The sequence below is a fragment of the Alexandromys fortis genome, unplaced genomic scaffold (genome assembly GCF_014885135.2).
Source record: "Alexandromys fortis isolate MF-2015 unplaced genomic scaffold, M_Fortis_MF-2015_v1.1 scaffold_65, whole genome shotgun sequence".
Classification (NCBI taxonomy): Eukaryota; Metazoa; Chordata; class Mammalia; order Rodentia; family Cricetidae; genus Alexandromys; species Alexandromys fortis.
In genome coordinates this window covers 3,494,621-3,522,169 of record NW_026067986.1, presented here as the reverse complement: position 1 = coordinate 3,522,169, position 27,549 = coordinate 3,494,621, and the positions used below count along the sequence as shown (strand labels likewise).

The 27,549-nt window shown below is 45.9% G+C and overlaps 2 protein-coding genes across 10 annotated transcripts in view; one reads left to right on the top strand and one right to left on the bottom strand.

Moving 5' to 3' along the window:
• Hspd1 (heat shock protein family D (Hsp60) member 1) overlaps window positions 1-2,882 on the bottom strand; it is a 13,940-nt gene extending 11,058 nt beyond the window's left edge. The window contains exons 1-3 of one of the 2 annotated variants that reach the window (XM_050159196.1): window positions 2,748-2,882; window positions 1,459-1,634; window positions 7-259 (exon numbers count right to left, since the gene is read on the bottom strand). In XM_050159196.1, the coding sequence (XP_050015153.1) occupies window positions 7-259; window positions 1,459-1,632 (427 nt within the window). In that variant the 5' untranslated portion in view covers window positions 1,633-1,634; window positions 2,748-2,882. Of the gene's footprint in view, window positions 1-6; window positions 260-1,458; window positions 1,635-2,534; window positions 2,689-2,747 lie in introns of those variants that run through there. The other variant, XM_050159195.1, reaches the window with a different exon arrangement.
• Window positions 2,883-2,935: 53 nt separating this feature from the next.
• The window catches only part of LOC126511803 (MOB-like protein phocein), a 44,943-nt gene continuing 20,329 nt past the window's right edge, over window positions 2,936-27,549 (top strand). For 6 of the 8 annotated variants that reach the window (XM_050159199.1, XM_050159202.1, XM_050159201.1 and 3 more), the window contains exons 1-3: window positions 16,092-16,246; window positions 23,597-23,659; window positions 24,451-24,551. In XM_050159199.1, the coding sequence (XP_050015156.1) occupies window positions 16,187-16,246; window positions 23,597-23,659; window positions 24,451-24,551 (224 nt within the window). In that variant the 5' untranslated portion in view covers window positions 16,092-16,186. Of the gene's footprint in view, window positions 3,175-3,827; window positions 3,993-5,349; window positions 5,440-5,524; window positions 5,692-16,091; window positions 16,247-23,596; window positions 23,660-24,450; window positions 24,552-27,549 lie in introns of those variants that run through there. The other 2 variants (XM_050159206.1, XM_050159205.1) reach the window with 2 other exon arrangements.

Genomic DNA, 27,549 nt, shown 5'->3' with positions numbered 1-27,549 from the left:
TCTTACCTCTCCTAATTTCTACTGGGTTGGCCCCTTTGCTGATCTTCTCAAAGCCCTCCTTGGCAATAGAACGTGCCAGAACGGTAGCCGTGGTAGTGCCATCCCCAGCCTCTTCATTTGTGTTGTTGGCAACATCTTGAACAAGTTTAGCGCCGATGTTTTTGTATTTGTCCTTCAAATCAATTGACTTTGCAACAGTGACCCCATCTTTCGTTACTTTGGGACTTCCCCAGCTCTGCTCAATAATCACCGTTCTTCCCTAGGAGGACAGAACACAGAAACCCTCAAAAGGCTGGTTAACCAACACTCTTAGGTCTACAGACTAACGAGACAAAATCCAGGCACCAAGAGGCAGTACAGATGACAATCACCAAATCCCAGAACATTCGTCACATCCCTTGCACTTGAGTTTTGCTTATGAAGTTATTTTTCCTGTTTACTCAATACAAAACTTCAAAAATGGCACCAACATTACCGGCAACTTGGATTTGAACCAAGTTATTCTGTCTCGAGCTATCTGTGCAGCTCTTTAGATCACTCTAACATCCATTTAAAGTGACTGTGCCCCACATCCAAGGATGTCCTCCAAGTCCAAGGCTCCTCATTCAACCACAGATCCCAACCTTTGATCTCAAGCTAGTTTGATCCAAAGGAGTTCCAGGTGAGCTGTGGCTAAAGACCCTGCCTCAATAAACAAACAGCAGGTGAGCCAGCACGTGGGGGGTAGAAGGAGCAGGACCAGGAGGTTAAGGAGTTAGAGGCCAGACTAAGCTATTGCGGTTCTCTCAAAAACCCCAAACTTCTGGAACATGAAAATGGCAGAAATCACGAAAGTGAAAACAGTTCTGGAGATGTGTGGTGGGGACAGTCACAGAGCAGTGCAGATAGAATCATAAACAGTGACTTGGGCTGGAAAGATGGCTCGGTGGTTAGGACCCAGGTTCAATCCCCAGCACCCACAGCAGCTCACAACTGTCTGTAACTCAGGTTCTGGTACACACAGATATACACGCAGGCAAAAACACCAAAGGATATACAAATAAATAAACCTACACCCTACGCTAGTGTATTTACTGTATGCACGCTGGGATACTCCAGTACAGTAAGTAAAACCTCACATCTCCAATTATGCACGTTCAAGAGTTATTAGCTGGGCTTTCCCTTCTATATCCTCTACTGGGAACGGATCCAAAATTTAATGCAAGCACGCACACAAGATTCATTACGCCTCCCGTTTGAAAATCCTCCTTGAACAATACTCTATTACATACACTGTGCTGCACAAAGTCCCCCAAATCGGCTGCGGCAGTATTAATGCCACCAACAAAATCCGTTACACCCCCAAATCACTACCACGTACCAAAATCAGATTTTCACAAACTCGATTACTAAATACTGTCTGATTTGAAGCTACAGACCACTATTCTTTTATTAACACGATTTTAAATATACTGATACCTTTGGCCCCATGGTAACAGCTACAGCGTCGGCTAAAAGGTCCACACCTTGAAGCATTAAGGCTCGAGCATCCGCACCAAATTTTACATCTTTGGCATAGGCCCGAGTGAGATGAGGAGCCAGTGCCCGGGACACTGGTCTCATCTGGCGAAGGACTGTGGGTAGTCGAAGCATTTCTGGGAGGAGGGGAAAAAAAAGGCAAAGGGTCACTACTAGCTAAGGACAAACGTGACCACCTGTGGTTCAGAACGTGGAGGCTAGCTCTAGATCGGTGTCCTCTAACCACGCCTGGGCCCCGTGGCGCTGCAGCTCCAGGACCGCGTTTGCAAGCAACGGACCAAGGAGGCCGCCCCCAGGCCTGACCTACAGGACTAGCACAAAGCACACGAAACCACTTCTCCAAGGCCACCCACTCATGCTGCTGTCCCGAGTTAATCTTTCACTGCCAAAGCGGCCTTGGGAGCAGATCCACTCCGAAAGTGTGTTGGGGGTGGGGGTGGGGGACCAAGCTGGCGTAAGCGAGGCAGGTTTCAAATGCAAGTGCATTCTATGGAAGCACTCGTGACGGTGCAAAACCTCGCTCAGTAAAGTGTCGCCGGGTAGCCACCCGGAGCTACCGTAGAACCGCACCGCAGCTAGCAAGGCCGCGAAAACAGAAAGAAAAATCCCAAAAACCCAGGATCGCAGCTCGGCCCAGGCGCGCGGCCCCACGTGTCTTCCCGACCAGGCGTCCCAGGCAAGGTCAAAGTGGAGGCGCCGGATCCCCGCAGCCGGAGGGGAGGAGAAGGGACCGCGACCCCCCTCCCTCGGAGTCCTGCAGCGGAGCCAGGCGCAGGTGGCACCCGAGGGCCCGAGCGGCTCCCGCCCGAGCCCGTCCTGGCTCCCGCGCTTGGCCCGGATCGCGTGGTGCCCTCCACACGTGATGAACCCCGCGTGGCCCCGCCGGGCCCGGACGGGCGAGCCGAACTCGCGGCGTCGCTGCCAGCCTCGTCCCCCCCCTCGCCCGCCGTGCTCGGCCCGTGCCAGACACGGAACCGCCGAGCGCCCGGACCGTCGTGCACGCCGGGCTCGCGTACCTGCGGGGCGGCGGCGGGAAGCGCACGAGGCGAAGCAGGCCGTCGGCGGCGAGTGAGGGACCGAGCGCCGGGCGCGCACCGCAATGAGCCCGAGTCCCCTCCCTCCGCGGCCCCGCCCCGCCCCCGCGGCCCCGCGTGCGCGCGCCCGCCCTCCCCCGCCCGCCCAGGAGCCCCGCAATCGGCATGCGGCGCGCGCGTGCACGCCCTCCCTACCCGAGCGGCCTCGGCCCCGCCGCCGGACGCTCGTTCCGGGGCTCGGCTCCGTTCGAGAACCTTCCGGAGCGGCTCCGCGCTTCCCGGGGAGGGGGAGGCGGTGGGGGTGCGGGTCGAGGGTCACGGGGCGTCACTTCCGGAAGGAGGGAGGGCGCTGGGCCCGGGCTCTTACCCCGGCGGGCGGCCTGGAAAAGCCTAGAAAGTGCGGCCCCTTTCCTTCCGCCTCCGGCCGCCGTGCGCGCCGCCCTCGCCGCCAATCGGCGCGCGCGCTGCCGTGGCCGCCCTCTCGTGCGCGCTCGGGGGGCTGGGTGCGCCTGCGCGCGGCGGGGCCTTTTTTTCACGTGTCCCCTGCCGGCCCGCGGGACTCTCCTTGCAGCGGCGGCCTGAGCGCAGAGTCCGAGCGGCGGAGGCGGCGGCGCGAGTCATGGTGAGTGTCCCCCGGGCTAGCCGGGATCCGGGTCGGCCTGCGACCCACGGCGTGTCCCGTGTGCCCCGGGTTCCGCTCTAGTACCGGCAGGACAGGGGGACCCCACGGTGTCCAGCGTGCGGCCAGGCTCCGCAGGAGCGAGGCCTGCCCGACGCCTTCCTCCACCTTGGCTGCTTTGCACGCACGTGTGTGCTGCAGGCGTCCCCGGGCGGGGTGCGGGAACCCGGGCGCACACTCGGTAGCCCACCTGCCCTGGCAGGCCCTAAGCGGATGTATGCTGTGTTGTAGAATCTATAATCCTAGTTTAAAAGTGGACACTTTTTCCCCCACCTTACTAGAATTAAAAAAAGACACCTAAAGATGGAAAACGTTTGACCTTGGAGTTGACCAAGGTTGTGGTCTAAGGTCGTGCGGTTGCTGATGAGCAAAGATGACCCCTCACCCACACACGCGCACGGTAGACAGGGAATGGAGGTTGCATTTGGTTTGTATAGCGTGCAGCATTCAGGAATATTCCTAAAGGCACACCCGGGTTTTCTTGTCGTTTTGGGACGCTTTGACCTGGTAGCTGTTAACGGCTTGCAGTGGTCTTAACTGTTCCGACCCCTGGAATGGAATTGCAGTCCATTTGAACACGCGTTTCTCTTCCCTAGGCTGGACAGGCGTTCCGAAAGTTCCTCCCGCTCTTTGACAGAGTCTTGGTTGAAAGGAGTGCCGCCGAAACGGTGACCAAAGGTGGCATCATGCTTCCAGAAAAGTCGCAAGGGAAAGTACTGCAAGCAACGGTAGTGGCCGTGGGATCAGGCGCGAAAGGAAAGGTAACTTTGGAGCGGCTCCAGCGGTGCGGAGTTTTATGTGGGGTGTGGAAGAAAGGGAATAGTAAACCCTGGTTGTCAGAAGTGGCTTTTTAAATAGCAGGTGCTGTTTTGGAAATAATTTCAGTTTACAAGGAATCTAGCATTAAAGAAAATGATTGCGGGATTGTTTTATTTTTCTAAGGAATGGAGAGGGGCTGTAAAAAAGGCAGAAAGTACTCACAAGTATTTTTTTGGTGTTGGTGTGAGAAAGGGAGAGAGTATGTGCACATGTCTGCTGGCTTGCAGAGTCTGGTGTGCAGCCCTCAGTATGTTGGGGTTACAGCCTTTTTTTACTAGTGTTGGGATTCCCTGCTTGGGTTCCAGTACTACCATAGCAAGTCCGTTCACCTGCTGAGTTACCTCTCCAGTGCCACACACTCCGGAGATTTAAGCGTGCCTGCCATGATGGTGGCTCCTGCCTTGAGGCCCTGGGGCTTTGGACGCCAAGGCGGAATTGTAGAACCTTCTGGGCCAGCAGGAAGTTCAGGGTGATACCATGTCTCAAAAAAATAAAAAAAGGATAAAAAAAAAAACCTTACAAAGTGAATTGCTTTAGGTAGCTATTTTGTGACCTAGTCACAGTGTAAATAGACAAAAGATCATGCAGTTAGAAAAAAACCTGGGGCCTTCTCAGAATTGAAAGAGGTATTGGACTATAATTCTGGCCCTGGTGGGAGCATGTGCTGTGGCAAGAGGATCCAGTCAAGGCTGCACAGACCTTGTCCCTTCTCTCCTTCCCCCAAAACAAAGGGTGAAATGGCACTGAAACCGCTGGTGGCCTTGCTTGGCCACAGGGAGAGGTAAATACTCTGGAGTCTCCACTTAACCTTTGGAGAATGCTGCTTCCATCTCTGACCGAATCTATCCTTGAGAACAAGGACATTAAATCAATGAATGTGTATTAAAACGAATACCGGATTTTTGTTCGTTGGAAGAAGTCGTACGTGACCATTTACTATTTGGTATTAAAAGCTGCTTTGCTTCACGTGGTCTACGGGGTGCGTTAATATTTAACGGTTAGAAAGTTAGCCAGCTATAGCTATTCGGTGAAATGTTGTTTTAATGTAAGCCAGTGTGCTTATTGCACATTGAAACTGCAGCAGTGCTTATATTGTGATGGTCTACGTTTAATGTAAGTAATATTGCTTAACCACTTACAGTCAGGGGTTTGAGTTGTCTCGTAGAGCTGAGCGTGGTTGGTGCATGCCTGTAATAATAACAGCAGAAAAGCCGAGGCAGGGGGCTGCTGGTGTACATGATGAAACAGAAAGGTCCCTGTGTACCTAGTGACCAAAATGCCTTTGCTTCTTCTCTTAAGGGCGGAGAGATTCAACCCGTCAGCGTGAAGGTTGGAGACAAAGTTCTCCTCCCAGAGTACGGAGGCACCAAAGTCGTTCTAGACGACAAGGTGAGCAGAGAGAGCCCTGGTGTCCAGTCCGCCGTGTGCAGCTGCTCTTCCTGTCCTGACTGGTGGTTTCTTTCTTTATTCGCAGGATTATTTCTTATTTAGAGACGGTGACATTCTTGGAAAGTATGTGGACTGATCGCTGTTGAAATGGTGTCACGTGAAGCTGCCCATTCCGCCGACGTTCTGAGCTCTTCATCATGTAAATAATTTCTGTGCCTCCTTTTATAATAAACTGATGATGCCTGCACCGATGACATCGTCTGCAGTTCAGTGTCGCTGTGCTGTTGTGGTCCTTTCCAAATAAAGTTATATAAACGAACGCAGTCTTTAGTCTTCTGAGAGATAGGGCTTTCCTCGGTGGATGAGTGTGGTGTTCTGCATAGATGAGTGATGCTAAAACCATGTGTGTGGATGGACGCTTACATGTGTACTGCTTTTGATATCCAAGGCTTAACTATTACATTTAGATACAAAAAGTACGAAGTTTTGGGGGCTGGAGAGATGGTTCAGTGCCTAAGAGCACTGGCTGTTCCAGAGGACCCATGTACGATTTCCAGCACCCACATGGTGGCTCACAATTGACTAATTCCAGCTCCGGAGGATCTGCCACCCTCACACTGGCATATATGCAAGCAAAACACCAATGCAGGCAAATAAACTCTTAAAAAAATTAGTTCTTGGGGGCTGGAGAGATGGCTCAGTGGTTAAGAGCATTGCCTGCTCTTCCAAAGGTCCTGAGTTCAATTCCCGGCAACCACATGGTGGCTCACAACCATCTGTAAAGAGGTCTGGTGCCCTCTTCTGGCTGCAGACATGCACACAGACAGAATATTATATACATAATAAATAAATATAAAAAAAATTAGTTCTTAAGGGTATGCAATTGGGTCATCAATGTTTATACTCTATTTCAGGTGTAGCTAACAATGTACCTGCAAATTAATCTTGTTAACACAGTCCTAGCTGGCTTGGAACTTGCTGTGTAGACCAGGTGGAACCTGAGTTAGCTCTGCCCTGTGTTTGAGGGTTAAGATTAAAGTTGCGTTGTCACGTCTAGCTGCATATGGTTTTCTTTTGGGGGGGGGTGTTTGTTTTGTTTTAGATCTTTTATTTTCTTCTTGGAAAAAAAAGATAAACAGCAACATTTCAATCTGGAACACTGGCCCGCTTTCTCAGTGCCCTGTTCTTTCAAGTGGTTCGTTATGCAGACCAGCTAGGTCCCACCATGTGGGCCTCCTTGAGTTGTAGGTGTGACACACCCGGCTCAACCTGAACGTTGTGACAGCGTTCTTTCTCCCATCCAAGTACTAACCAGGCCCTACCCTGCTTAGCTTCCAGATCAGACGAGATTGGCGCAGTTAGGGTGGTACGGCCCTAGATGAGAGCATTCTTTCTCTAGTACCAATATAATCACTCAGAATCGTTTCTTTAGCAATGACACTAAGTCAGGTATCATGAGGGGCCCAGTGCTTCTAATAGGGGTAGCTGTGGCCTTGGCGGCTTAAGTATATGGAATCAAAGTTTTAGAACTAATCCTTGGATCTCAAGACATTTACTAACAGCATTGGGCTGCAGTAGGAAAGCTTTGATTCCAGCTAGACTCCCCATTTCTGTAGTTACTAGCCACCACCTTGAGCAAATCACACCTAAGTCAGTTTTAGCTTTGTGATAAGCTTGATCTTTCGGTTTGTGAATATCTGGGAGAGGACAATCAGGTTTTGGCTGTGACCACTGCCTTACCATCCGAGCAAGGTCTCAGAGCTGGACTATGCCTAGCAAACCCCAGCAGTCCTATTTCAGCCCCACAGTGCACCATCATGCCCTGCTGGGGATTTAAGTTCAGGTCTTCAGGCTTGCACGCCAAAGCACTTGCAGCTCTTGGTTTATTGTGACTTTCATTTTAAAACTCTGGCCCAGGCTTGCTCAAACTCAGCAGCCCTTCTGCCTCTGCCTCCCCAATGCTGGAATTACAGGCGTGTACCACCATATCTGGCTCCGTACGCTTTAAATCTTATTTTCAAAATCTCTTGCAAAATTGCCCAGTGTGGCCTTCAGCTAGTCACCTGCCTGACTGCCTGTTCAATCCCTGTGATCCACACAGTGGAAAGAGAAACCTGCTCCCTCAGATCACCCTCTGACCTCCACACATGCCCCGTGACACATATGTGCCTACGCACATACATGCATTAAATAAACAAAGTTTAAGAATTGTCTTAGGATTTCTATTGCTACCATAAAATACCAAAGCAGCTTGGGGAGGAATGGGTTTTTATTTCACTTACACTTCCTTATCGCTGTTCATCATGGAAGGAAGTCGGGACAGGAACTCAATCAGGGCAGGAACCTGGAGGCAGGAGCTGATGCAGAGGCCATGGAGGTGATAATTACTGGCTTGCTCTCCATGGCTTGCTCAGCCTGCTTTCTTGTAGAATCCAAGACAGCCAGCACCTCCTACAGTGGACTGCTCCCCACAATCAATCACTAATTAAGAAAATACCCTACAGGCTTGTCTGCAGCCTGATCTCATGGAAGCATTTTCTTAACTGAGGTTCCCTCCTCTCGGATGACCTTAGCTTGTGTCAAACTGACATAAAATTATCCAGGAATAATAAAATTAGAAAAGCTAAGCAGAGGAAGAGACCTACCTGGTCAGTCGTCCTCATCAACTTAGACCGTAAAACCCAACACGGACAAGTTGAACACAACCGCCATATACAGACAGCTCAAGCATGCTTCAGCATTGCCAGGGCATAAATTTCTGTTTTTCAAGTCAGAAGTTAGTAGCAATTTAAGTGAATAATCATAATTTCCAGCTCTTTTGTGAAGCCACCATTATCAGACAGCATCACTTGAAATGGAAGATACTATGTTTATGGTGAGGGCCTCTTGTTTGTCCCGGCCACCTGGCTAGCTTACACCTGAAATAACCACACGGAAACTGTATTTAATTAAAACTCTGCTTGGCCTTTAGCTCTAACTTCTTCTTAGCTAACTCTTACATATTAGTTTAACCCATCTCCATTAATCTGTATATCGCCACATGGCAGTGACTTACCGGAGATTCTAACTGGGCGTCCATCTCAGGCAGAGGATCCATGGCTTCTCTCACTCTGCCCTTCTTCCTCCCAGCATTCAGAACAGGAATGGGGTCCAACATCAAGGTGTAGAGCGTGGGAAGAGAGGAGTGAGCAGGCGGGACTGCAGCCTTTTGGTACCCCAAAGCCATGCCTCAACCTGGTCCAGCCTCTCAAAAGCCATTGGCCGAAGGTTTCCCATCACAGAAACAAACAAATGTTCAACAAACTTAGCCATCAAAACAACTCTGAGATTCCATCTTACACCTCTCAGAATTGCTAGGATCAAAAACCCAAGAGATAGCTCATGCTGGAGAGGATGTGGAGCCAGGGGAACACTCCTCTGTTGCTGGCGGGAGAGCAAACTTGTACAGCTGCTTTGGAAATCAACATGGCAGTTTCTCAGAAAATTGGGAATCAATCTACCATAAGACCCAACTATCCCACTCTTGAGCATATACCCAAAGGAATCTCAGTAATAACCTAAGAACATGTTGTAGACCTACTTAAACTAAGCAAAGATGTGTTACATTTCTTTATGCTGCAGAATTACTTTTTGACAAGGTGTGTTACATTTGTGTTGTGGAATATTACTTTTTGACAAGGTGTGTTACATTTGTGTTGTGGAATATTACTTTTTGACAAGGTGTGTTGCATTTGTGTTGTGGAATTACTTTTTTTTTTTGGTTTTTCGAGACAGGGTTTCTCTGTGGTTTTGGAGCCTGTCCTGGAACTAACTAGCTCTTGTAGACCAGGCTGGTCTTGAGCTCACAGAGTTCTGCCTGCCTCTGCCTCCCGAGTGCTGGGATTAAAGGCGTGCGCCACCACCGCCTGGCCGTGGAATTACTTTTTGACAAGGTGAGTTACATTTGTGTTGTGGAATATTACTTTTTGACATGGTGTGTTACATTTGTTTATGCTGCATGGGTTTAGGGATATAAAAATGTGTTGCTTTATCTGCCTAAGGCACCTGGCTGTCTAATAAAAAGCTGAACGGCCAATAACTAGGCAGCAGAGAGATAGGCGGAGCTGTTGGGCAGAGAACAGCCATCACCCCTCCAGCAGTTCTTTATAGGTCAGGATTGTTTCAGCTAGCCCAAGGTGTCTTTTTTGTTTTTGTTTTGTTTTCCTTATGAAGAAGTTGAGAATCAAGTTGAGAATCTTCCTTTCAAGGTCTGTTAGAAAAATTGTGGGGGCTGGAGAGATGGCTCAGAGGTTAAGAGTATTGCCTGCTCTTCCAAAGGTCCTGAGTTCAATTCCCAGCATCTACATGGTGGCTCACAACCATCTGTAATGGGGTCTGGTGCCCTCTTCTGGCCTGCAGGCAGACACAGACAGAATATTGTATACATAATAAATAAATATGAAAAAAATGCGTTGGAATTTTGATGTTGATTGCGTTGAATCTGTAGATTGTTTTTGGTAGGATGATTTTTAATATTTATTTATTATGTATACAATATTCTGTCTGTGTGTCTGTCTGCAGGCCAGAAGAGGGCATCAGACTTCATTACAGATGGTTGTGAGCCACCATGTGGTTGCTGGGAATTGAACTCAGGACCTTGGGAAGAGCAGGCAATGCTCTTAACCACTGAGCCATCTCTCCAGCCCAAGACTTGAAGTTTTTGATCATACAAATCTTCCACTTGCCCCGTTAGAGTTACCCCCGCCCCCAGATAATTTATATTGTTTGAGGCTATTGCAAAAGGTGTTGTTTCCCTGATTTCTTTCTCAGTCTGTCATTTGGGTGTAGGAGGGCTACTGATTTTTTTGAGTTAATCTTGTATCCAGTCACTTTGCTGAAAATGTTTATCACCTGTGAGAATTTGATGGTGAATTTTTTAGGGTCACTTATGTATAATCTCTGCAAATAGCAATATGTTGACTTCTTCCTTTCCAATTTGTGTCCCCTTGATCTCTTTCAGTTGTCTTACTGCTCTGACAAAAACTTCAAGTACTATATTGAATAGATATGGAGAGAGTGGAGAGAGTTTGTCTTCTTTGTGATTTAAATGGAATTGATTTGAGTTTCTAAGTTAATGTTGGCTATATGCTTGCTGTAAATTGCCTTTATTATGTTATGTCTCTTGTATCCCTATTCTCTCCAGGACTTTTATCATGAAGCAGTGACAGATTTATTTCCAAGGCCTTTTCTACATCTAATGAGATGGTCATGTGTTTTTTTTTCCCCTTTGGGTTTGTTTATATGGTGGATTACATTTATTTATTTTCCTGTATTAAACCATCCCTGCATCTCTGTGATGAAGCCTGATTGATCATGGTGGATGATCTTTTGATGTGTTCTTGGATTCAGTTTGCAAGTATTTTATTGAGTAGTTTTGCATCCATGTTTATAAGGGAAATTGGTCTAAAATTCTCTATCTTTGTTGACTCTTTATGTGGTTTGGACGTCAGGGTAACTGTGGCCTTCTGAAGCGAATTTAGCAATGATCCTTCTGTTTCTACTTTGTATAATAATTTGAGTCATATTGGTGTTAACTCTTCTTGGAAAGTCTGGTGGAATTCTATGATAAAACCATCATGCCTTGGGTTTTTATTCATTGGGAGACTTTTAATGACTGCTCCTGTTTCACTAGGGTTTATAGGTCTATTTAAATTGTTTTTATGACCTTGATTTAACTTTGCTAAGTGGTTATGTATCAAGAAAATTACCCATTTCTTTTAGATTTACCAATTTTGTGAAATACAGGTTTTAAAAGTATGATTCTTTGGATTTTCAGTTTCTGTTGTTATGTCCCCATTTTCATTTCTGATTTTGTTAATTTGGATGTTCTCTCTTGGCCTTTAGTTAGTTGGGTAAGGGTTTGTCTATCTTGTTGATTTTCTCAAAGAACCAACTCTTTGTTTCGTTGAATCGTTGTTATTCTCATTGTTTCTATTTATTAATTTTAGCCCTCAGTTTGATTATTTCTTATCATTTACTCCTCTTAAATATGATTACTTCTTTTTTGTTCTAGAGCTTGCAAGTATGTTATTAAATTACTATTATGAGATATCCCTATTTATTTTAAGTAGGCACTTAGTGCTATGAACCTGCCTCTCAGCAATGCTTTCTTTGTGTACCTTAGGTTTGGGTATTTTGTGTATTCCTTTTCATTCAGTTCTAGAAAGTCTTTCTTTTTTAATATCTGTCTTAACCCATTTTTCATTCAGTAGAGAGTTGTTCAGTTTCCATGAGTTTGTAAGAGTTCTGTTGTTTCTCATATCTGCCTTTAATCCATAATGGTCTGATAAGATACAGGGAGATATTTCAGTTTTCTCTTATCTGTTGGATCTTTGTGTGCAAGCTTGCGGCCAGTTTTTGAGAAAGTTTCCTGAGTTGTAGAGGAGAAGGTGTGTGTGTGTTTAAGGAAATGTTCTGTAAATATCTATTAGGTCCACTTGGTTTACAAAGTCAGCGCTCCAGCCTTTCCCTGTTTAGTTTTTCTCTGCATGACCTCTGCATTGTTGAGAGCCGGAGAGTAAAGTCCCCCACTGTCAGTGTGTGAAGGTAAGTGTATGTATGACTTAGGCTGTGGAAGTGTTTCTTTTACAAACTTGGGTGCTGTTGTGTCTGAGGCATAGATGTTAAGAACTGAAATGTCAGCCAGGTGTGGTGGCGCACACCTTTGATCCCAGTGCTCAAGAGGCAGAGGCAGGCGGATCTCTGTGAGTTCCAGAATGGCCTGGTCTACAAAGCAAGTTCCAGGACATCCAGGGCTACACAGAGAAACCCTGCCTCCAAAAGCCAAATAAATAAATACATTGAAATGTCACCTTGGTGGATTTTTCCTTTGAAGAGTATGTAGTGTCCTTCCCGGTCTCTTTTATATTTTTGGTTGTGAGCCTAGCCTTTAACGGCTGAGCCATCTCTCCAGCCCCTTCCCGATCTCTTTTGATCAGTTTTGGTTTGAAGTCTATTTTGTCGGATGGCTACGTAGGGCAGCTTGTTTCTTAGGTCCATTTGCTCAGAATATTCTTTTCCAACCTGAGGTAGTATCTATCCTTGTTTTACGTTTGTTTCTTGGATGCAACAAAAGGATGGATCCTGTTTTCACATCCATTCTGGGTCTGTGTCTTTTTATTGGGGAATTGAGACCACTGATATTGAGAGATCAATGACCAGTGATTGTTGATTCGTTATTTTGTTGTTGTTGATGATGGTGGTGTGTGTGTATGTTGTTGTTGGTGTGTGTGTGGTGGCAGTGGTGGTGTGTGTGTTGGTGGTGGTAGTGTGTGTCCCTTTTGTTTTTGCTGGTGTGAGGTTATTCCCTATTTTTCATGGATTTCTAAGGTTGGAGTTTCCCTTCTAGCACCTTCTCTAGGGTTGGATTTGCAGATAGATATTATTAAAGTTTGACTTTATCATGGACTATTTTGTTTTATCCATCTACAGTGTTTGAAAGTTTTGCTGGGTATAGTAATCTGTGCTGGCACCTGTAACCTCTTAGAATCTGCAGCACATCTGTCTAGATTCTTCTGACTTTTATAGTCTCCATTGAAAAGTCAGGTGTTCTTAATAGGTCTGCTTTTATGTATTACTTGGTCTCTCCATTTGTTTTCTTTCTTTCTTTCTTTCTTTCTTTTTTTTTTTTTTTGAGACAGGGTTTCTCTGTGTAAAGTAACTTTGGAGTCTGTCCTGGAAACTCGCTCTGTAGACCAGGCTGGCCTGATGGGGGCAGGTGGATTTCTGTGAGTTTGAGACCAGCCTGGTCTACAAGAGCTAGTTTGTAGGACAGGCTTTAAAGCTACAGAGAAACCCTGATTCGAAAAAAAAAGAAAAAAAAAAAAAAAGAAAAGGAGCGGGGGAGATCATATCTTCAGACTGACAGGAATGAAAATGTGAAGGTTATGATGCAGAAACACGTCAGTCAACTCTAAAGAGCAAGGTTCTTTCTGTGAGAAAGGTCAGCGTTGACATCACCATGCAAATTTATTGGACTTTTCCAAGGGGATGACGGAATTTGTTGTCTTGAGACTGTCTCATTATAGCCCGCGGTGGCCTTGCTCCCCTGCTCTTCCTGCCGCTTCTTCCCGAAGAGCACATGCTCCAGAATTTAACATCTACGACATACCTTTCTTTCTTTTTCCTCTTTCTGTCTTTAAATGGGCTGAAATCATTTAGCAAAGCTGGAATTAAGAGAACATTTAGATGTTGGGCTGTAGTGGTGGTGCACACCTTTAATTCCAGCATTTGGGAGGCAGAGGCAGGTAGATGGATCTCTGTGAGTTTGAGGCCAGCCAGGTCTACACAGTGAGTTCCAGGACAGCCAGGGCTATATAGAGAGATCTCAGAAAACATAAATGAACAGAGAGTGAGAGAGAGAATATTAAGATGAGCTTCAACTGTAATTGCTATCTATACTCAGGGAAAGTACTATACAATCCTAAATCTCTTCTTTCAATCCTAAATTTTTTTAAAAAAATATTTATTTATTTATTATGTATACAATATTCTATCTGTGTGTATGCCTTCAGGCCAGAAGAGGGCACCAGATCCCATTACAGATGGTTGTGAGCCACCATGTGGTTGCTGGGAATTGAACTCAGGACCTTTGGAAGAGCAGGCAATGTTCTTAACCTCTTAGCCATCTCTCCAGCCCCCTCAATCCTAAAATTTTAAAGATGGACGAATGGAAGACATAGGTAGCCCTCTGCTGTCTCACCGACTCCTCCTCTATGTCTGGTATAGAGATGATATTTAAATTTTATTTGTCCGAAGTTCTCAATGCATTAGCGCAAGCACTAGTGATAAGAATTGGAGATTCCTGGTTCAAAAATGTTCTCCTCCAGGACCTGAGTTTGGTTCTTAGCATCCAGATCAGGCAGCTCACAACCACCCGTGACTGGATCTCCAGAGGATCTGGTGCCCTCTCTGGCCTCCAAGGATACACGTAGGGCACACACAGAGCCGTCTTCCTAGTCACATGACACTTCTAGGGGAACAATTCATCCCTGAGGAAGGGCAAGGCAGGAACTCAGCGTTGAGAACCTGGAGGAAAGGACGGAAGTAGCACCCACGAAGGAACAGCTTATAAATTTCTCGACCAATGCTGGCCCCTGCCCAGGGGGGGAATTGTACTGCCCACAGTGGGCAGGGGCTTCCCACATCCGCCATCAACAGACAGTACTTCACAGGCATGCCCACAGGACAATCTGATGGAGGCAATTCCTCATTTGGTTTGTTTTTTGAAAAGACAGCGTAGCCCCAGTTGTCTTTGAACTCTTCGTAGACCAGGCACACCTTGAACTCAGAGATCTGCCTGCAGCTGCTGGGATTAAAGGTGTGCACCACTATTCCCCGCCAGTTCCTGGGTGGGTTTGAATACCTGGTCTGCAGCTTGAGATGCTATTGGGAGGCTGTGGAACTCTGTGGCTTAGTTATGAGAGCTGGTCACTCTGGGTGGGCCTCGATGGTGAGACCAACCTCTGCCCCCCCCCCACCCGCTAGTGCCCACAACTTCCCCAGCATGATTAAATGTATCCCTTGACACTCTGAGCCAAAACCTTTCTCCTCCTTTGATGAAAAAGAAATTCTGGTAAAAGTGCTGTGGTTTTTTATTTTGAAGAGGTCCTGCTCCGAGGTCCTGCCTGGCCTCTAACTCCATGCTGGTTTTGAATTCGAAAGAATTCTTTTCCACTTTTTCTTGCTTATGTATTTATTGAATCTTGTGTGTATAAGTTTTTATCTGCGTGTGTCCAGGGAGTTCAGAAAAAGGTGTCAGGTCACCTGGATCTCTGAGTTAGCTTACAGACGTGAACCTCTGGACCTGACCGTAGTGTAGTGGCCCAGCACTCAAGGAAGCGAACAGCAACGGCTACAGAGTGAGAGCCCCGTCTCCAAAAAGAGGAAAAAAAAAAAACAGCACGACACAAACAAAAACCCACAAGAAAACAAAAACCCCACAACGCTTAAAAACAGAAGGAAAACCTGGAATTTTGTTAATATATAAAACTGTATTAACACCCATCAGGGACTATTTCTTCCTGCTTCCGACTTGGAAAAAGGGAGCTAATTTAACTCTCTCTTTCTAACGCAAATAGCAAATAGCCACTTTCTATCTCACGATGGCATTTTTTTTTAAGTTTAGAATCTGAGTCTTTTATCTACGGGAAACCAACTTGTCATTGAAAGAGTCCTTGGATTTAAGTGAGTGGACCACAGCGGACCACAGACGCAACGTTCACCAGCGCCTCCTGCCCCCCCCCCATAACAGCCCCAGGCAATCTGATTGCAGCCTGGGTTAATTCCATGAAGATTCTGTGAAAATCTCCCCGCACAGTCCGGTGTGTGCTCTCCCTTAATTTTAGGGTGGTTTTGCAGAATTGAGCTCCGGCAGGTGCTCGCTCACACACAGCTTTCCGAGAAGGCCACTGTGGTGCACACTGCCCCGCCAGCGAACAGACAGTCGAAGGACACACGCCCGCGCGTGACGCAGCTTTGGTCACCCGCGACACAGACCTTGACAGCGGCTCCGGACTCTGGCTTCCGCCCGCATCTTCCCTTTCGGCCTTGGCTTTCCCCGCGCCGGCTCCTCCTCCCGCCGCCCCCTTCCCGGCGTGCCCCGCGCAGGCGTCCGCCGCCCCCCGCCCCCCGCGCCCCGCCCCCCGCGCCAGCGGCCGGCCCCCACATCCGGGTACCGACGCCCGCCAGCCGCCCAGACTCTGGCACTATGGTCATGGCGGAGGGGACGGCAGTGCTGAGGCGGAACCGGCCGGGCACGAAGGCGCAGGTATCGTCTCCGCGGCTTTCCTGTCGCGGACCTGGCGGCGCCGAGCCGGCCCGGGAGAGGTCGGGCCGGGGCGAGCGGGTGGGGGTCGGGGCGTCCCGGAGCCGGGACACCCGGCCTGCGCTTCCGGAGCCGCCGAGCGCCCTGGAGGCCTGCGAGGCGCGGGGCCCCGGGGGTGTCCGGCGAGGCCCGGGGCTGGAGCCCGTCCCCGGCCGCTGCCCGCGGCGACTGGGGACCGGACGGGCGTCCCCGCGTCCCGCCGCCGGCGTCTCCGGCTGGAAGCACAGCCCAGCTCCGCTCCGCGCCGGCTTGGCCGCTGACGTCCCTGGCCGCTCGCTGGTCGGCCCCGGCCAGTTTGTCCAGCCGGATGCAGGTGGCGATCGCTGGCTTCTTCCCCGGTTGTTTGTCTTTGCCACCACTCCCTCCGGCTTCCCTCCGGCTGCTCACCGGTCCGGCGAGTTTTTGCCACCAGGTTGCGACTTGTCCCGCGTCATTCCTTGCGAGTCTCCTTGCTGATACGTGCGGACAATAGTCGGAGAGGGCTGATGATAACAGACCGAAAAAGCCCTCTGATGCTCCTTTTAGTAGGGCACCAGTGGGGAGTACATTGGTGCTGCTTACGATGTGCAAACCTGGGATGCATCCCGGTATAAAAACGAATTGACAGTCAAACTTGATGGGATTAATGGGCCCGCGGAAATGGCCTGTCACGGAGGGAGTCGATGTTCTAAAATGAGGAGAGATCTGTTTAAGATGTAATTTTAGCAGCCAGTGTTCTTTTTGCTGCCTAGCCTGCTGCTGCTTTCCGTGGACTGAATACACTCTTTCTGTTGAAAAACTTAATTTTTTAAGAGACATGAAAATCAAGATACTTAAGCTACTAAGTTTTAGAGAATCCCCCTCTCCCCCAGACATGGTTTCTCTGTGTAGCCCTAGCTGTCCTGTAGTTCTGTAGACGAGTATACGAGGCTGCTGGCCTCGAGCTCAGAGATCTGCCTGCTTCTGCCTCCCGCCACCGCGGCCGTTGTAGAGAACTGCTATTTCTCCTATTTGTTGTTGATTTTGACAAGGGTCTCAAAATCAGGCTACCCTCGAATTTACTACGTAGTTGAAGATAACCTTGGACGCACGTCCTCCTGTTTCCACGGCTCCAAGGCTGAAATTGCAGTGCGTACCACCATGCAGGGATTATGAGGTGTCGGGAAATGATGAGCCCACAGGACCCTGTGCCTGTTGGAAACCGAGCTACAGCCCTAGCCCTAGAGAATTGCCGTGAAAACCGTTATGGATTTAATCCCAGCACTCGGGAGGCAGAGGTAGGCTGATCTCTGAGTTTGTGGCCAGCCTGGTCTCCAGAGTGAGTTTCGTGGGTTGTGAGTTCCTTCTACTGGCAGTTTGCCTTCATTCTGTTGGACATTTGTATACTATGTATACGTTTTTTTTACTATTTGACAATCTTTCTAAGGGTTCGTTTTTCAAATAGCTACTGTTGTATGTAGGCAACATTTTTTTCCCTAATTTTTAAGTGATCACTTTTTTTTTTAACTTCTTGGTGCTTGGGATTAAATCCAAGACTTTTTTTGTGGTAAATTAAATATGTACTTTGTCTCTTGGCTGTATCCTTAGATGAGAGTTTTAAAATTAAAAAAAAAATTATTTAGAATAAATACCACAACATGTCCTTTTGCATATGTGAATAAGATTAGGTAAAATGTAATAGAAAAAAAATAAGGATTAGAAGAAAAAATTGCATTTAAGCAACCTTCCCTGTTTATCATACAGCTTTTCTTCACTCAAGTGGTCTGTTCCATAGTGTGTTGAACAGAGTTAAGTGGCTGAGAATGACCTTGAAATTCTCATCCTGCCTCCTTTCCGGAGTGCTAGAGTCAGGCATGTGCTGTAGAACATTTTGAAAGTTAGTTAGGCTAGAATATAGACAATACATGGTTGGTTTTTAACGTATGTTCACTGAGTTAAATGAGTACATTTATTGTTAGATTTTATTTTTCCCCTAAGTGTAATAAATGTCACAGTTATGTGTCAAAACATTTAATTCTGAGTTAACTTTTTTATTTTTGAGACAATTTTGCTTTATATCTTGTGCTGGCCTAAACTTTCTGTGGAGCCTAGATTGGCCTTGAACTCTTGATTCTCCTTGGACCGCTTCCCCATCATTTCACAGCTCTAGCTATCTCCAAATCCGTATCTATAAAAACACACCACGCATCTATCACCACTCCATCTATCTCTGTGTCTTTTAAAAACACACCACGCATGCTGCTTGCTCATCTGTTTAGGGTCTTACGTAGTCCAGGCTGGCCTGAAACACAGGTTGCCAAGGATGACCTTGAATTCCTTGTCCTTCCTTTCCGGGCCATCACTGTTGATTTTGTTTTGAGGCAGGAACTTATATAGGAGCCTGGTTGTCCTGGAAACCACAGTGTAGTTCCTGTAAGCCATAAACTCTTGATAGTCCTATCACAGCTTCCAAAATGAAGGGATTACATACATGTATCATCATCCCTGGTTTAATAATATTTTCATTTTTTGTTAATAATTTTAATCCTTTTTGTTTTTGTTTTTCAAGGCATGGTTTCTCTGTGTAGCTCTGGAGCCTGTCCTCGAACTTACTTTGAGACCATACTGGCCTTGAACTCACAGGGATCCACCTGCCTCTACCTCCCAAGTGCTGGGATTAAAGGAGTGCGTCCCTACCACGTGGCTAATAATTTTAATCTTTAAAGGTTTTTTGTGTGTACTTGTGTGGGTGTCTTCTCTGTAGGTGTTCATGGAGACCAGAGGAAGCTGTCTCTCCCTCTCTGCCTTACTGCTTTTGACAGGGTCTCTCACTGAACCAAAGCCTACAGTTTCATCAGCAAGGCTGACTGTCTAGCCCGGGAGCTCCCAGAACTGCCAACTCTGCCTATGCTGGAATTACAAGCTTTTGTGACTGGCTGACTTGTTTGCTAGCCCATGTGCTCGGCGCTCTCTTTCTGTCTTTCTCTGTCTCTCTGTCTTGTCTGCTTTGACAGGGTCATTATGTAGACCAGGCTGGCCTTGAACTCACAGACTTCTACCTGCTTCTGCCTCCTGAGTGTTGGAATTGAAGATGTGAGCCACCATGCCTAGTGTTTTGTATTTTTGAGGTAGGGTCTTTCTATGTCTTCTTTGGTTACCCAGAAATTGCATGCAGATCAGACTGGCCTTGAACTCACAGAGTTCTTGCTTCTGGCCGTACCATCAGCCCCCCCCCCTTTTAAATGTGGGTGCTGGAGATTCCGACTCAAGCCCTCTATAATCTTTTTTAACATTTTAACATTATTTTTTATTTATGTGTATGTGTGTGCGAGTATTTGCGTGCCACCTGAATGCAGGTGTGATTGAAATCCAGAAGAGGATGCTTGATCCTGTGGAACGGTCGATATGGGCAGTTGTGAGCCAGGAACGGAAACCAGGTCCTCTGCAAAAGCAGTAGTGTTCTGAACTGCTGAGCCCCTCCCCCGTCTACAATCTTTACAAATTATGTTAACAGTCTTGATTTTTTTTAAGTTATTTTAAGATTTGAGAGAGGGAGGGAGGGAGGGAGGGAGAGAGAGAGAGAGAAAGAGAGAGAGAGAGAAAGTGAGAGAGTGAGAGTGTGTTGAGTCCAGGGGGTTAACTTAGGTTGTGATCCTCAATCACCCCCCCCCTTTTTTTTTTTGATGTTTCTACTCCCCAGTACATGCACTGCTTAGAAGCAGTGTGCCCAGCTTGTGTTACATGGGTGCTGGGGATCTGAACTCAGACTATCATGGTTTCATGACAAGCGCTCTGTCAAGTGAGCCGTCTCCCAAGCTCTTGAACTTATTAGTAAAATATTAGTTGTAAACAATAGGTTTCATTGCAACATTTCATGCATATATATATAATGTGCTTCCCTACTTACCCTCTATTACTTGCTGCTGTTCTCGCCCTCTCCCACTGATCTACTCTAACTCCTAAGTGGTCCTCCTTCTACTTTGATATCTTCATTTTCCTTCTTTCTTCTGCGTATGTGTGTGTGATCGGTGAACTTCCTTAGGGCCATTTACTGGTGTGTGTGTGTGTGTGTGTGTGTGTGTGTGTGTGTGAGAGAGAGAGAGAGAGAGATCAGTGAACTTCCTTAGGGTTGTTTACTGTTGTGAAAACCTTAACAGTTGTTAGACCACCGAAGATAATGTCTCTTCACCCTATCATCTGCCCATAGATGCTTGGTGCTTGCTTGGGGAAGAATCTTGCGAGTCTTCCCCATGACAGACCCAGTATGCTTTGCGTTTAAGAGAGCAGTGGTCATGTCATGTCGAGGACAGTGTCCTCCAACAGTCCTCTCCTTCCTTCAGTTCCAATCCTGGAACTCAGAGAGCCACTGCCTCTGCCTCCTGAGTGTTCATATTAAAGGTGTGCGCCCGCCACCCAGCCAGATCTTAGATTGCTTTTGTTCCCTCTTCCATGACGTTTTCTCAGCTTTGGGGGTGATAGGATAGACGTCCATTATGGCCCTGGGGGGGGTGGTATGGATAGATGTCCATTATGGCCCTGGGGGGGTGGTATGGGTAGGCGTCCATTATGACTGAGCGTTCAGTTTATTCTTATCACTCGTGGGTCTCTGCCATTACTGCTGCCTATTGCAATTGTTCCTGTTTAATTTTTTCTAGATATTTTTTACTCTGTGTTTCCTCATCCCCCATCCATTTTTGAGATGGAGTCTTACATGGCTCAGGCTGGCTTTGAACTGTCTGTGTAGCTGAGGATCATTTTGAGCTCCTCCTGATCACCTTCCCTTCACCTTCCAAATGCTGGGATTATAGGCATGCACTACCATGCCTGAACTCTTTGTTGGTTTGAGACGGGGTCTTGCTGTGTCTCCCTAGCTGGCCTGGTCCTTGGTTTGTAGATCATGCTGGCTTCCAACCTGAGGCAGTCTCCTGTTTCAGCCTCTTCTGTATGGGAATTTCAGATGTGCACCGCCACATATGGCTTGATCTGTGCTTTATATCCATAAATATACTTCCTCCTTAACCACCCCTTCCCCACAGGGTTTATGTAACCTTGGCTGTTCTAGAACTTGCTCTGTGGACCAGGCTGGTGTTGAACTCACAGGGATTCTCCTCTCTCTGCCTCCAAGTGCTGGGATTAAAGGTATGTGCCACCAAGTGGCCCTTCCTTAATTTTTTTAAAAAATTATTTTATATATGTGAATGAATTGCAGCCAGTTGTCGTCAGCCAGTTGTGAGCCACTGTGTGGGTGCTGGGAATCTGACCCTGGTCCTGAAAGAGCAGCCAGTACTCTTAACCACTAAGCCATTTCTCCATCGTCTTTCTTCCTTTTCTTTGGGAGTGGGGGGTGGGGAGGTGAGTAGGAAGGGAGGGAATTGAAACTGGTTTCACACTGTGACCTGACTGGCCTTGCACTTGAACAGTGATTCTCCTGCCTCAGCTTCCTGAGTTCTGGAATTACAGACGCGAGCTACCTAGCCATTCTTCATTTTCTCAGGCTTTAATCACATGGTGTTTTACACTTGATTCTTAGCATTTTCTTTTCTTTCCCAACACCACCTTACTTTTGTTGGTTAGTAAGACTTTATAGGTTGTGGGCAGCCTCACAACCCCTCCCGCATTTCAGCCTAGAGGCCTTTGTTGAGGGTCAGCTCTGACAGGAATTGTGCTGCTCGTGGAGGTACCGGCGGAGCCTGTCAGTCTGTAACAGTTCATGAAAGTAAAAGGTATCCAGAAGGCCAGAAATACAGCTCAGTAGTGGATTGTTTTCCTAGCACAGGTAAGACCCTAGGTTCATTCTCCAGTACTGAAAAAGGAAAGGAAGGTGTGTGAGATATATAAGTAAACCTTGCTGCTGAAAAATCAAATAGAAGAGGATCTGAGACCAATGCAGTGCTCCACAGAAATATCCCCTTAAAACATCTAGAGCTGGTGGTGTACCTAGCACTTGAATCCCAGCACTTGAAGGCAGAGGCAGTTGGACTCTGAGTTCAAGGATGGCTAAGACCTCTCTCTCTCTCTCTCTCTCTCTCTCTCTCTCTCTCTCTCTCTCTCTCNCACACACACACACACACACACACACACACACACACACACACACCCTGTATCAAAGGCAACACAAAAGAAACAACAATAACAAAAAGATAACAGTTGAATCACTTCCTCCATGTTGGGGATTAAACCTAGGGCTTTGTGCATGCCTACTCTTCCATTTCATTCAGCACTGAATAAAAACATTTGCAATTTTTAATTAATTGTGTGTGTTTGGGCAGCTGCCTGTATCATGTGCATGCAATGCAGTGCTCATAGAGGCCAGAGAGGGTACTGGGTCCTCTAGGAATAGACTGTTGTGAGCTGCCCTGTGGGTGCTGGGAATAGAGCCTAGGACCTCTGGAAGATCAGCTGTTGCTCTTAACCACTGAACCGTCTCTTCTGTCTCTACATAAATTGTTTTTGATGGGAGTCATATTTCTATTTAGAAATTTAAGACTTTATTTGTAATTGGAATAGTAATTTATACTGTTTGTTTAAAGTAATATTATGGAGTTATTAATTGCCTACTAATAATGCTAGCCTTCAGAAATTTGAATAGTTTTTTATGTTTGGACATATTTTTCCAGTTCAACTTTTAGAGGGATATTATCACTGGGCAGTGGTGGCGCATGCCTTTAATCCCAGCACTCAGGAGGCAGAAGCAGGTGAATCTCTGTGAGTTCGAGGCCAGCCTGGTCTACAAGAGCTCATTCCAGGACAGGCACCAAAAATTACAAAGAAACCCTGTCTCGAAAGATCTTAAAAAAAAAGAAGGGATATTATCTTTATTTTTTTAAATAAAGTCTTAAATTTCTAAATAGATTTGTTTTGTTGTAAACAAAAAGTGATAAACTTCTCTTTCCAGTTAAATAATCCATGTAAGATTAATGGGAAATGTGTTTGAGGGGTTTGTGGTTGCAAAAAATTATAATGTGTAGTTCAGTTAAATATAGTTTTAGTGTCCATTTAAGAATATTGGCTGAGATTATTTTATTTTGCTGGTAATCACATGGTAGAGTCTTTTGTTCTCCTCTGTTGTGAGCTTTAGATCTTTATTAAGAATGATGTTTATAACTGGGTGGTGGTGGCGCACGCCTTTAATCCCAACACTTGGGAGGCAGAGGCAGGCAGATCTCTGTGAGTTCGAGGCCAGCCTGGTCTACGAGAGCTAGTTCCAGGACAGCCAGAAATACACACAGAGAAACCCTGTCTCGAAAAACCAAAAAAAAAAAGGGTGATAGTAGCATGTGTATTCTGTTTGTAACGCACCTTGTATGTGCTTTAACCGTGATCTTACTTTTATAGGATTTCTATAATTGGCCTGATGAATCATTTGATGAAATGGACAGTACACTTGCTGTTCAGCAGGTAATAATAATTTCTTTTACAACACTCATAACAAGTGTTTTATGTCTTTGGTGTAGTTTAATATTCCCAATTTATGTGGGCGGGGGCACAGACCAGATTCTACTGGGTGTATATATATATAATTGTTTAGGTATATATGTGTGTATGTTATATGTAATTATGTAAGTATGTGTGTGTGTGTGTGTATACACATATCAACAATTAATGAAAAAAGAGGCCATGAAATTGAAAGAGAGCAAGGAGGGGAATGATGTAATATTTTAGAGATGAGTGTATGTCAGTTGGGGAAGTGATCTGCAAAGAGTTGTTATGTGGAATTGGAGGTGGTCCAGGATTAGTTGCATTTACTTGAGGACATCAAAACGTAAGATTGTTAAGAGAAGGTGGGAAAAACATCTGAGAACATTCCAGACATCTTGTGCCTCAATTAGAGTTTCTGGGGAGACTGAGGTGGCTGACTTAATGCCAGATCAGTCGGCATCATAGTGAGAACCCATTCCCTTCTCCCAAACCCCACAATACAAGAGTCTTAAATAGGAATTCAAGTCCAGTGTTTTGGCACATGCCTTTAATTTCATCACTAAGAAGGCCAAGAATTGATGCTTGAGCTAGGTGGTGCATGCCTTTAATTCCAGCACTCAGAAGGCAGAGGTAGACTGATCTCTGTGAATTAGAGGCTAGGATGACCGGAGCTACATAATCTCAAAAAAAAACAAAAATATTAAACATATTTAGCATGAAGTTTAGCATCCAGCAAAATTTAATTAACCATAAGACTTCTTTGTTTATAGTATATTCAACAGAATATAAGGGCAGACTGCTCCAACATTGACAAAATTCTTGAACCGCCTGAAGGCCAAGATGAAGGTGTGTGGAAGTATGAGCATTTAAGGTAGGTCTCCCTGAGATCTCAGGATGTGCTAACAGTTAAGTATGAGTCAGTTAGATTTGGGTAAATCACAGTGCCGAGTTTCATAGCTTTGTGTCTTTTGGTTATTCTGAGAAAGGTCTCATGTAGGCTCAGGCCTTGAATTTCTGATCCACCTGTCTCCGCTCCTTAGTGCTGGAACTGAAGACAAGTGTTAGCACAGCTAGCATTGGTCTCCAGCTCTGTTCTCCTGCCTCAGCCTCCTGAGTCCTAGAATAACAAGTATGCAGTTGATTATAAAATACTGTTTCGGGGGCTGGAGAGATGGCTCAGAGGTTAAAAGAGCACTGGCTGCTCTTCCAGAGCAATTCCCAACAACCACATGGCAGCTCACAGCCACCTGTAATGAGATCTGATGCCTCTTCTGGCATACAGGAGTACATGGAGGCAGAATGTTGTGTACATAATAAATCTTAAAAAATATATTTTGTTCCAACTTAGTTATAACTTGATTCAAATCTGACAGCTCATACTGAATCTTTGTGATTAGAAAATGGGGCCACTTTGAACAGCTGTAATCTTCTGGCAGGATGTGTGGGTTTTAGCTCTGAATCGTCTTTTCACCATGTGGCTAGGTGTACCAGGCTTTTGCTTTAGGCCACCAGCCAGCTCTCAGATCATAGCATGGAGACTTACCGTTAGGTATGAATGCTTGGCTGTAGCTTATGCTCGTGTCTTGCTAGCTCTTAACAACTTAACCTGTTTCTCTGTATTCACTTTTTACTTTTCTTCCCTTCTTTATGTCCTACTCCCTTCAGCTGGCTGGCAGCTGCGTGGCTGGCCCTGGGTGTCTCTTTTCTCCCTCATTCTCTCTTTTCATTCTCTCTCTCCCCTGGATTTCTCCTCCTACCTTATCTCTGCCTGACAGCCCCACCTATCCCTCTCCTGCCTAGCTGTTGACTGGTCAGCTCTTTATTACAGTCAGGTGCCTTAAGCAGGCAAGGTGAAACAAATGCAACACATCTTTACATAGTTAACACATGTCTGCATGTTAACAAGGGTGACAGAAACACATGTAGCACCCCTTCACACAGTTAGTTTTCCCCAGCAAAACAAATGTAACACATCTTTGCCCAGTTTAAAAAATAGTCCACAACATGTAGCTCTGTAGTAGATGAACTTGAAGCTGCCGGATTACACCTGCAGCACTGCCAAAGGAGTTGGGTGGATGGTAGTCATTTACTGCTCAGGGAACCGTCATTCAGGACTGCGCAGACTAGTCTGCTGACATGGAGTACTGGGGTGACAGGTGATTCAGAATAGTGCCATTTAGTGTGATATAGTCTCTGTCATAATTCACTTATATTGTCTAAGCACAGTGTTACCCAGCAGTTGAGAAGGAAGTAGAATCATAGAAAAATGAAAATTTATACTTTGCTTTTTGTTTTCTTCCATTAAAATATACTAAATAGGCTTGGTGTGGTGGCAAAGCCAGAGCTCTGTGAGATTGAGGCCAATCTGCTCTATATGTATATCGAGTTCCAGGCCAGCTGGGACACATAATGCGAACCTAGCTTAGTAAAATACAGCAGTACGTAATTAATAGTGTTTTTAGTTAATTGGTTTCCATATCTGTCCTTTTTCTTTATTTTTTGGTACCTGTTTCCCTGTTTCATCTTCTAATGTAAATACTGCATTTTTTGGGAACCAAGGTGTTTTGTTTGATGAGGAAGCAGCTGGGATTATCCACCTTGATATAGTGGAAATACTTATCACTAGGTAGGGTTTCAATTTTTTAATTTTTTTGAGGCATGATCTTTCTTTTTTTTTTTTTTTTAAGGATTTGCTTGTTTGTTTATTTATTATTTATACACACACCAGAAGAGGGAACCAGATCTCATTATAGATGGTTGTGAGCCACCACATGGTTGCTGGGAATTGAACTCTTAAGACCTATGAAAAAGCAGCCAGTGTTCTTAACCTCTGAGCCATTTCTCCAGCTTCCGAGGCAGGGTTTCCTTGTGTTGCTCTGGCTGTCCTGGAACATGACCTTTATACCAGACTGGTCATGAACTCACAGAGTTCAAGTTTTGAAAAGAAAAAGGGGTATAGACATGATAAGATAAAAAGGTAGATTATTGAATCTACTTTTAAAAGGCAACTACTAGTTGTAAATATTTTACATTGGATTGGACTTTTGTATATTGTATGCATATTTTGTATATTGTTACAAATTTGAGATTAATTTTGTTAAAACATCCTGTACATACATTTCTAATCTTGTTCAAGGTATGGCGCCTTTGCAGTTCATTTAACAGTGTGATTCTCAGTGTGGAAACGGGGCTGCCTTTCTCGGCCCCTACAGTCTTCCTGTGTTTATGAGACTCAGGAAAGAAATTCACTAAAGAAATGTAGAGTATACGTATAAGATTGGGAGATATCAAAAGATAGTAATGCAAGTTATGATAGAAAGTAAATTAGGTATAAGACTTTGAACTCACTAAGGGAGGATAGATAATAGAATATTTTCTCTGAATTTGTCAAATGCTAATGGACTAGACAGGTTTTTTTTTTTCCCTTGTTTTTTGTTTTTTGTTTTTCGAGACAGGGTTTCTCTGTGATTTTGGAGCCTGTCCTGGAACTAGCTCTTATAGACCAGGCTGGCCTCGAACTCACAGAGATCCGCCTGCCTCTGCCTCCTGGGATTAAAGGCGTGCGCCACCACCTCGGCTGTTCTGGAATTTCTTGAGGAGATAGTTTAGGGACGTGGTTTCTGTCTTTGTGACCCTGACTGTTCTGGAACTCACTATAGGCCAGTCTTGGTCTGCCTGAGTGCTGGGAGTTAGAGGCTTGATTGACTATGCCCACTTATTTTTTAAAGTTATTTTTTAAATGTGTATGAGTGTTTGCCTTCATGTATGAATGTGATCTGTTTGCCTGGTGCTGGAGGAGGCCAGAGTGGGCATTGTTGTTCCTGGACCTGGAGATAGAGGGGGTCGTGAGCTCCTTGGTGTGGGTGCTG